At 44.3% G+C, this 11,279-nt stretch overlaps 1 protein-coding gene across 2 annotated transcripts in view; it reads left to right on the forward strand.

Moving 5' to 3' along the window:
• Positions 1-11,279, forward strand: part of LOC110515631 (multidrug resistance-associated protein 1) — a 66,345-nt gene that overhangs the window by 20,093 nt on the left and 34,973 nt on the right. For both annotated transcript variants that reach the window (XM_036942066.1, XM_036942067.1), the window contains 4 exons: positions 2,576-2,641; positions 3,233-3,370; positions 4,230-4,376; positions 10,955-11,042. In XM_036942066.1, coding sequence (XP_036797961.1) covers positions 2,576-2,641; positions 3,233-3,370; positions 4,230-4,376; positions 10,955-11,042 — 439 coding nt within the window. The remainder of the gene's footprint in view (positions 1-2,575; positions 2,642-3,232; positions 3,371-4,229; positions 4,377-10,954; positions 11,043-11,279) is intronic.

Below are 11,279 nucleotides of genomic sequence, written 5' to 3' on the forward strand. Positions count from 1 at the left end.
AATAGAGATGTAATGGAGTTGTAGCAGAGATGTAATAGAGATGTAGCAGAGATGTAGCAGAGATGTAATGGAGTTGTAGCAGAGATGTAATAGAGATGTAATAGATGTAATGGAGTTGTAGCAGAGATGTAATAGAGATGTAATAGATGTAATGGAGTTGTAGCAGAGATGTAATAGAGTTGTAGCAGAGATGTAATAGAGATGTAATGGAGTTGTAGCAGAGATGTAATAGAGATGTAGCAGAGATGTAGCAGAGATGTAATAGAGTTGTAGCAGAGATGTAATAGAGATGTAATAGATGTAATGGAGTTGTAGCAGAGATGTAATAGAGATGTAATGGAGTTGTAGCAGAGATGTAATAGAGATGTAATGGAGTTGTAGCAGAGATGTAATAGAGATGTAATGGAGTTGTAGCAGAGATGTAATAGAGTTGTAGCAGAGATGTAATAGAGATGTAATGGAGTTGTAGCAGAGATGTAATAGAGTTGTAGCAGAGATGTAATAGAGATGTAGCAGAGTTGTAGCAGAGATGTAATAGAGATGTAATAGAGATGTAATGGAGTTGTAGCAGAGATGTAATAGAGATGTAATAGATGTAATGGAGTTGTAGCAGAGATGTAATAGATATGTAGCAGAGATGTAATAGAGATGTAATGGAGTTGTAGCAGAGATGTAATAGATATGTAGCAGAGATGTAATGGAGTTGTAATAGAGATATGTAGCAGAGATGTAATAGAGACGTAATAGAGATGTAATAGAGATGTAATAGAGTTGTAATAGAGATGTAATAGAGTTGTAATAGAGATGTAATAGAGATGTAATAGAGATGTAATAGAGTTGTAATAGAGATGTAATAGAGATGTAATATAGATGTAATAGAGATGTAATAGAGATGTAATAGAGATGTAATAGAGTTGTAATAGAGATGTAATAGAGATGTAATAGAGATGTAATATAGTTGTAGCAGAGATGTAATAGAGATGTAATAGAGTTGTAGCGGAGTTGTTATGGCGTTGTAATAGAGATGTAATAGAGTTGTAATAGAGATGTAATAGAGATGTAATAGAGATGTAATAGAGTTGTAATAGAGATGTAATAGAGATGTAATGGAGTTGTAATAGAGTTGTAGCAGAGATGTAATAGAGATGTAATATAGATGTAATAGAGATGTAATAGAGTTGTAGCAGAGATGTAATAGAGATGTAATAGAGACGTAATAGAGATGTAATAGAGATGTAATAGAGATGTAATAGAGATGTAATAGAGTTGTAATAGAGTTGTAATAGAGATGTAATAGAGTTGTAATAGAGATGTAATAGAGATGTAATAGAGATGTAATAGAGATGTAATAGAGATGTAATAGAGATGTAATGGAGTTGTAATAGAGTTGTAGCAGAGATGTAATAGAGATGTAATATAGATGTAATAGAGATGTAATAGAGATGTAATAGAGTTGTAATAGAGATGTAATAGAGATGTAATAGAGATGTAATAGAGATGTAATAGAGTTGTAGCAGAGATGTAATAGAGATGTAATAGAGATGTAATAGAGTTGTAGCAGAGATGTAATAGAGATGTAATAGAGATGTAATATAGTTGTAGCAGAGATGTAATAGAGATGTAATAGAGTTGTAGCAGAGATGTAATAGAGATGTAATATAGATGTAATAGAGATGTAATAGAGATGTAATAGAGTTGTAATAGAGATGTAATAGAGATGTAATATAGATGTAATAGAGATGTAATAGAGATGTAATAGAGATGTAATAGAGTTGTAATAGAGATGTAATGGAGTTGTAATAGAGTTGTAGCAGAGATGTAATAGAGATGTAATATAGATGTAATAGAGATGTAATAGAGATGTAATAGAGTTGTAATAGAGATGTAATAGAGATGTAATATAGATGTAATAGAGATGTAATAGAGATGTAATAGAGATGTAATAGAGATGTAATAGAGTTGTAGCAGAGATGTAATAGAGATGTAATAGAGATGTAATAGAGATGTAATAGAGATGTAATAGAGATGTAATAGAGATGTAGCAGAGATGTAATAGAGATGTAATAGAGATGTAATATAGTTGTAGCAGAGATGTAATAGAGTTGTAATAGAGTTGTAGCGGAGATGTAATAGAGATATGTAGCAGAGATGTAATAGAGATATGTAGCAGAGATGTAATAGAGATGTAGCAGAGATGTAATGGAGTTGTAGCAGAGATGTAATGGAGTTGTAGCAGAGATGTAATAGAGATGTAATAGATGTAATGGAGTTGTAGCAGAGATGTAATAGAGTTGTAGCAGAGATGTAATAGAGATGTAATAGATGTAATGGAGTTGTAGCAGAGATGTAATAGAGATGTAATGGAGTTGTAGCAGAGATGTAATAGATGTAATGGAGTTGTAGCAGAGATGTAATAGAGATGTAGCGGAGTTGTAATGGAGATGTAATAGAGATATGTAGCAGAGATGTAATAGAGTTGTAGCAGAGTTGTAATGGAGCAGAGATATGTAGCAGAGATGTAATAGAGATATGTAGCAGAGATGTAATAGCCAGCGTTGTGTGTTGTGATCACCAGGTAGCTCAGATGAAGAGTAAAGACAACCGCATCAAGCTGATGAACGAAGTTCTCAACGGCATCAAGGTATCACATCACATGTCTTTTGACCTGAGGTTTATATACTGTTTGAATTTGTATCACATTTTATGTATGTTTCTGCATGTCAGGGTTGGGGTCAAATACTTCCAGTTCTTTCAGCGTTTCCTCTAGCCTGGCTGGAGTGCCAGATGGGCTGGGTTTGCAGTTTATTAAGCCAGACAGACACAGCCGGACGAGCTCAGTCAGACACAGCCGGACGAGCTCAGTCAGACACAGCCGGACGAGCTCAGTCAGACACAGCCGGACGAGCTCAGTCAGACACAGCCGGACGAGCTCAGTCAGACACAGCCGGACGAGCTCAGTCAGACACAGCCGGACGAGCTCAGTCAGACACAGCCGGACGAGCTCAGTCAGACACAGCCGGACGAGCTCAGTCAGACACAGCCGGACGAGCTCAGTCAGACACAGCCGGACGAGCTCAGACAGACACAGCCGGACGAGCTCAGACAGACACAGCCGGACGAGCTCAGTCAGACACAGCCGGACGAGCTCAGTCAGACACAAATTTGATCAATTTGATCAATGTTTCTGAATATGTACCGAGATGTTCAAATAAACCTAAACCTGAACCTAAAGGTGTTGAAGCTGTATGCGTGGGAGCTGGCCTTCAAAGACAAGGTGTCAGCCATCAGAGAGAGCGAGCTCCGTGTCCTCAAGAAGGCTGCTTACCTGGGGGCAATATCCACCTTCACCTGGGTCTGTGCTCCCTTTCTGGTGAGTTACAGAGACGTAGACACACACACACACACACACATATGCATGCTCACACTCACTCTTACATGGTCACTTGATCCACCTATGTCCCTGACATAAATATTTAACATTGTCTTTGATTGTGTCTACCCTCCCCTCAGTATATCTGATGATGATATTTAACATGTATTTCCCCTCCCATCCCCCAGGTGGCGCTGTGTACGTTCAGTTTATGTGATGGTATTGTTATACGATATATAACATGTATTTCCCCTCCCATCCCCCAGGTGGCGCTGCGTACGTTCAGTTTATGTGATGGTATTGTTATACGATATATAACATGTATTTCCCCTCCCATCCCCCAGGTGGCGCTGTGTACGTTCAGTTTATATGACGGTATTGTTATACGATATATAACATGTATTTCCCCTCCCATCCCCCAGGTGGTGCTGTCTATGTGATATTATGATATATAACATGTATTTCCCCTCCCATCCCCCAGGTGGCGCTGTGAACGTTCAGTTTATGTGATGGTATTGTTATACGATATATACCATGTATTTCCCCTCCCATCCCCCAGGTGGCGCTGTGAACGTTCAGTTTATGTGATATTATGATATATAACATGTATTTCCCCTCCCATCCCCCAGTTGGTCACTGTCTACAGTCATTGTATGTTATGATATTATATATTTTTATATGATATATAACATGCATTTCCCCTCCCATCCCCCAGGTGGTGCTGTCTATGTGATATTATGATATATAACATGTATTTCCCCTCCCATCCCCCAGGTGGTGCTGTCTACAGTCATTGTATGTTATGATATTATATATTTTTATATTATATATAACATGAATTTCCCCTCCCATCCCCCAGGTGGCGCTGTCTACGTTCACCGTGTATGTGATGATAGATGAGAGGAACGTGCTGGATGCTCAGAAGGCATTTGTGTCTCTGGCTCTGTTCAACATCCTGCGTTTCCCCCTCAACATGCTGCCCATGGTCATCAGCAGCATGGTCCAGGTAGGTGTGCTGATCAGGTCTGGACAGCAAATCAATCGATCAAATAATCTATCTACAAATCAATCAATATGCAAATTCAATCGAATCAGTCACTGTATTCATCTATAAATCAAATCCATCAATGTATCAATGAAGTGAAACAGTAAACTAACCAATTAACTCCAACCAATCAGATTCCATCTAGGTGATTAATTCATTAACATGTAACATGTGTGGACCAGATACGTGCTGAGGGCTGTACTGCAGATCACTCTATGGCTGCGTTTACACACGCAGCCCAGTTCTGATTTATATGTTTCCCTAATACGTTGTTTGACCAATCAGATCAGCTCTTGTCAATAATTGGGCAAAATATCAGAATTGGCCACAGACACACGCACAGACAGACAGACAGATTCATATGCTGTACAGACCGGTGAGCTGCACCATGCTGCTGGTGACCAGGGGCAAGATATTGATCAATCAATCAATCAATAAATCAATCTTTCAGCCTCGTGGTGCAGGTCAGTATGGTATATCAATTAGTCAATCGGTCAGTCTATTGGCCAATTAATTAATCAGTCAATCAATCAGTTGGTTACTAATGAATGAATCCATCAATCAAAGTTGATCATTGTCATCATAGGATCATGACAAATCATGTGCAATATAGTATTGATAGTATTGGAATGATATAAAGTCAGGTCGGCAGGGTAGCCCACCGTTGCTAGGCCGTCATTGAAAATAAGAATCTGACTTGCCTAGTTAAATAAGGTAAAAAAAAAATCCAATATAGTATTGATAGTAATGGAATGGTATACAGTTGAAGTCAGAAGTTTACATACACTTAGGTTGGAGTCATTATAACTAGTTTTTCAACCACTCCACAAATTTCTTCTTAACAAACTATAGTTTTGGCCAGTCGGTTAGGACATCTAATTTGTGCATGACACAAGTCATTTTTCCAACAATTGTTTACAGACAGATTATTTCACTTATAATTCACTGTATCACAATTCCAGTGGGTCAGAAGTTTACATACACTAAGCTAAGTTGACTGTGCCTTTAAACAGCTTGGAAAATTCCAGAAAATGATGTCATGGCTTTAGAAGCTTCTGATAGGCTAATTGACATCATTTGAGTCAATTGGAGGTGTACCTGTGGATGTATTTCAAGGCCTACCTTCAAACTCAGTGCCTCCTTGCTTGACATCATGGGAAAATCAAAAGAAATCAGCCAAGACAATTGTAGACCTCCACAAGTCTGGTTCATCCTTGGGAGCAATTTACAAACGCCTGAAGGTACCACGTTCATCTGTAATAGTACGCAAGTATTAACACCATGGGTCCACGCAGCCGTCGTACCGCTCAGGAAGGAGACGCGTTCTGTCTCCTAGAGATGAACGCACTTTGGTGCGAAAAGTGCAAATCAATCCCAGAACAACAGCATAGGACCTTGTGAAGATGCTGGAGGAAACAGGTACAAAAGTATCTATATCCACAGTAAAACGAGTCCTATATCGACATAACCTGAAAGCAAGGAAGAAGCCACTGCTTCAAAACCGTCATTTTTGGAGAAATGTTCTCTGGTCTGATGAAACAAAAATAGAACTGTTTGACCATAATCGTTATGTTTGGAGGAAAAAGGGGGAGAACACCATGCCAACCGTGAAGCATGGGGGTGGCAGCATCATGTTGTGGGGGTGCTTTGCTGCAGGAGGGACTGGTGCACTTCACAAAATAGATGGCATCGTGAAAATTATGTGGATATATTGAAGCAACATCTCAAGACATCAGTCAGGAAGTTAAAGCTTGGTTGCAAATGGGTCTTCCAAATGGACAATGACCCCAAGCATACTTCCAAAGTTGTGACAAAATGGCTTGTTACTACAGAACGTTGGGTATATATGTATTATTAAGGATAAAGCCCTACAGAACGTTGGTTATATATATATTATTAAGGATAAAGCCCTATTCACACAGGACTAGTGTTACTACAGAACGTTGGTTATATATTTATTAATTATTCAAAAAAAGTTTTTTTCCAAACTGCCCCCTGTAATTCTTTCTTTTTGTCATTCTATACAGTGCCTTGCGAAAGTATTCGGCCCCCTTGAACTTTGCGACCTTTTGCCACATTTCAGGCTTCAGACATAAAGATATAAAACTGTATTTTTTTTGTGAAGAATCAACAACAAGTGGGACACAATCATGAAGTGGAACGACATTTATTGGATATTTCAAACTTTTTTAACAACTCAAAAACGGAAAAATTGGGCGTGCAAAATTATTCAGCCCCTTTACTTTCAGTGCAGCAAACTCTCTCCAGAAGTTCAGTGAGGATCTCTGAATGATCCAATGTTGACCTAAATGACTAATGATGATAAATACAATCCACCTGTGTGTAATCAAGTCTCCGTATAAATGCACCTGCACTGTGATAGTCTCAGAGGTCCGTTAAAAGCGCAGAGAGAATCATGAAGAACAAGGAACACACCAGGCAGGTCCGAGATACTGTTGTGAAGAAGTTTAAAGCTGGATTTGGATACAAAAAAAAAAAAGCAACACAGCTCATCACCCTGAACACATCATCCCCACTGTCAAACATGATGGTGGCAGCATTATGGTTTGGGCCTGCTTTTCTTCAGCAGGGACAGGGAAGATGGTTAAAATTGATGGGAAGATGGATGGAGCCAAATACAGGACCATTCTGGAAGAAAACCTGATGGAGTCTGCAAAAGACCTGAGACTGGGACGGAGATTTGTCTTCCAACAAGACAATGATCCAAAACATAAAGCAAAATCTACAATGGAATGGTTCAAAAATAAACATATCCAGGTGTTAGAATGGCCAAGTCAAAGTCCAGACCTGAATCCAATCGAGAATCTGTGGAAAGAACTGAAAACTGCTGTTCACAAATGCTCTCCATCCAACCTCACTGAGCTCGAGCTGTTTTGCAAGGAGGAATGGGAAAAAATTCCGGTCTCTCGATGTGCAAAACTGATAGAGACATATCCCAAGCGACTTACAGCTGTAATCGCAGCAAAAGGTGGCGCTACAAAGTATTAACTTAAGGGGGCTGAATAATTTTGCACGCCCAATTTGTCAGTTTTTGATTTGTTAAAAAAGTTTGAAATATCCAATAAATGTCGTTCCACTTCATGATTGTGTCCCACTTGTTGTTGATTCTTCACAAAAAAATAATGTTTTATATCTTTATGTTTGAAGCCTGAAATGTGTCAAAAGGTCGCAAAGTTCAAGGGGGCCGAATACTTTCGCAAGGCACTGTAAATTGTCCAGGCTACACTGGTTACTCGAGCGATAACAGGCTACACTGGTAACTGGAGCGATAACAGCCTATACTGGTAACTGGAGCGATAACAGCCTATACTGGTAACTGGAGCGATAACAGCCTATACTGGTAACTGGAGCGATAACAGCCTATACTGGTAACTGGAGCGATAACAGCCTATACTGGTAACTGGAGCGATAACAGCCTATACTGGTAACTGGAGCGATAACAGCCTATACTGGTAACTGGAGCGATAACAGCCTATACTGGTAACTGGAGCGATAACAGCCTATACTGGTAACTGGAGCGATAACAGCCTATACTGGTAACTGGAGCGATAACAGCCTATACTGGTAACTGGAGCGATAACAGCCTATACTGGTAACTGGAGCGATAACAGCCTATACTGGTAACTGGAGCGATAACAGCCTATACTGGTAACTGGAGCGATAACAGCCTATACTGGTAACTGGAGCGATAACAGCCTATACTGTGCTAATGTCAATAATACATAACAACCTCCATGAAGCCTAAAATACACAATCAAGGGATTGCTTCTATTTATTTAACCTGCCCTTCAGCCACCCTTCAGCCCCCCACCTGCCCTTCAGCCCCCCACCTGCCCTTCAGCCCCCCACCTGCCCTTCAGCCCCCCACCTGCCCTTCAGCCCCCCCACCTGCCCTTCAGCCCCCCACCTGCTCTTCAGCCCCCCACCTGCCCTTCAGCCCCCCACCTGCCCTTCAGCCCCTCACCTGCTCTTCAGCCCCCCACCTGCCCTTCAGCCCCCCACCTGCCCTTCAGCCCCCACCCGCCCTTCAGCCACCCTTCAGCCCCCCACCTGCCCTTCAGCCCCCCACCCACCCTTCAGCCCCCCACCTGCCCTTCAGCCAACCACCCTCCCTTCAGCCAACCACCTGCCCTTCAGCCCCCACCCGCCCTTCAGCCAACCACCCGCCCTTCAGCCCCCACCCGCCCTTCAGCCAACCACATGCCCTTCAGCCCCCACCCGCCCTTCAGCCAACCACCCTTCAGCCCCCCACCTGCCCTTCAGCCACCCTTCAGCCCCCCACCCGCCCTTCTAGCCAACCACCCGCCCTTCAGCCCCCCACCCACCCTTCAGCCAACCACCCTCAGTCGCCCGCCCACCCTTCAGCCACACAATATGTAATGACCCTAAACCCATCCTCCTGCAGATATAACTGCGGGGACTGCGGGTTATGAATCAACCCGCGCATCACTAATATGCAACCTCTCCCTGCTGTCTCCTTCCTCCATCTGTCTCCCTCTCCCTGCTGTCTCCTTCCTCCATCTGTCTCCCTCTCCCTGCTGTCTCCTTCCTCCATCTGTCTCCCTCTCCCTGCTGTCTCCTTCCTCCATCTCTGTCTCTCTTTCTCTCCTTCCTCCATCTGTCTCCCTCTCCCTGCTGTCTCCTTCCTCCATCTGTCTCCCTCTCCCTGCTGTCTCCTTCCTCCATCTGTCTCCCTCTCCCTGCTGTCTCCTTCCTCCATCTCTGTCTCTCTTTCTCTCCTTCCTCCATCTGTCTCCCTCTCCCTGCTGTCTCCTTCCTCCATCTCTGTCTCTCTTTCTCTCCTTCCTCCATCTGTCTCCCTCTCCCTGCTGTCTCCTTCCTCCATCTCTGTCTCTCTTTCTCTCCTTCCTCCATCTGTCTCCCTCTCCCTGCTGTCTCCTTCCTCCATCTCTGTCTCTCTTTCTCTCCTTCCTCCATCTGTCTCCCTCTCCCTGCTGTCTCCTTCCTCCATCTCTGTCTCTCTTTCTCTCCTTCCTCCATCTGTCTCCCTCTCCCTGCTGTCTCCTTCCTCCATCTCTGTCTCTCTTTCTCTCCTTCCTCCATCTGTCTCCCTCTCCCTGCTGTCTCCTTCCTCCATCTCTGTCTCTCTTTCTCTCCTTCCTCCATCTGTCTCCCTCTCCCTGCTGTCTCCTTCCTCCATCTCTGTCTCTCTTTCTCTCCTTCCTCCATCTGTCTCCCTCTCCCTGCTGTCTCCTTCCTCCATCTCTGTCTCTCTTTCTCTCCTTCCTCCATCTGTCTCCCTCTCCCTGCTGTCTCCTTCCTCCATCTCTGTCTCTCTTTCTCTCCTTCCTCCATCTGTCTCCCTCTCCCTGCTGTCTCCTTCCTCCATCTGTCTCCCTCTCCCTGCTGTCTCCTTCCTCCATCTGTCTCTCTTTCTCTCCCTCCCTCCATCTGTCTCCCTCTCCCTGCTGTCTCCTTCCTCCATCTCTGTCTCTTTCTCTCTCCCTCCCTCCATCTGTCTCCCTCTCCCTGCTGTCTCCTTCCTCCATCTGTCTCCCTCTCCCCGCTGTCTCCTTCCTCCATCTCTGTCTCTCTTTCTCTCCCTCCCTCCATCTGTCTCCCTCTCCCTGCTGTCTCCTTCCTCCATCTCTGTCTCTCTTTCTCTCCCTCCCTCCATCTGTCTCCCTCTCTCCTTGTCTCTTTCTCCCTCCCTCCATCTGTCTCCCTCTCCCCGCTGTCTCCTTCCTCCATCTCTGTTTCTCTTTCTCTCCCTCCCTCCATCTGTCTCCCTCTCTCCTTGTCTCTTTCTCTCTCCCTCCCTCCATCTGTCTCCCTCTCCCCGCTGTCTCCTTCCTCCATCTCTGTCTCTCTTTCTCTCCCTCCCTCCATCTGTCTCCCTCTCCCTGCTGTCTCCTTCCTCCATCTCTGTCTCTCTTTCTCTCCCTCCCTCCCTCCCTCCCTCCCTCCATCTGTCTCCCTCTCCCTGCTGTCTCCTTCCTCCATCTGTCTCTCTTTCTCTCCCTCCCTCCATCTGTCTCCCTCTCTCCCTGTCTCTTTCTCTCTCCCTCCCTCCATCTGTCTCCCTCTCTCCCTGTCTCTTTCTCTCTCCTTCCCTCCATGTCTCCCTCTCTCCCTGTCTCTTTCTCTCTCCTTCCCTCCATGTCTCCCTCTCTCCCTGTCTCTTTCTCTCTCCTTCCCTCCATGTCTCCCTCTCTCCCTGTCTCTTTCTCTCTCCTTCCCTCCATGTCTCCCTCTCTCCCTGTCTCTTTCTCTCTCCCTCCCTCCATCTGTCTCCCTCTCTCCCTGTCTCTTTCTCTCCCTCCCTCCATCTGTCTCCCTCTCTCCCTGTCTCTTTCTCTCTCCCTCCCTCCATCTGTCTCCCACTCTCCCTGTCTCTTTCTCTCCCTCCCTCCATCTGTCTCCCTATCTCCCTGTCTCTTTCTCTCTCCTTCCCTCCATCTGTCTCCCTCTCTCCCTGTCTCTTTCTCTCCCTCCCTCCATCTGTCTCCCTCTCTCCCTGTCTCTTTCTCTCTCCTTCCCTCCATCTCTCTCTGCAGGCCAGTGTTTCTATGAAACGTCTGTGTGTGTTTCTGTCTCATGAGGAGCTGCAGGAGGACAGTGTGGAGCGCATGGCTGTAGCAGGCTGTGAGTCACATATGTACACACACACACACACACACAGAGTGAGAAACACACACAGACACACACACAGAATGAGAAACACATACACAGAGTGAGAAACACACGCAGACAGAGTGAGAAACACACACAGACAGAGTGAGAAACACAGGCAGAAAGGCCATCCCAGCCTCTGCACCCAGATGCTGTTTGATGTGTTAGTCTTTAATGAGGCTTCAATACTCTCTCTCTCTCTACTCACTT

The sequence above is a fragment of the Oncorhynchus mykiss genome, chromosome 13, assembly GCF_013265735.2.
Source record: "Oncorhynchus mykiss isolate Arlee chromosome 13, USDA_OmykA_1.1, whole genome shotgun sequence".
Lineage (NCBI taxonomy): Eukaryota > Metazoa > Chordata > Actinopteri > Salmoniformes > Salmonidae > Oncorhynchus > Oncorhynchus mykiss.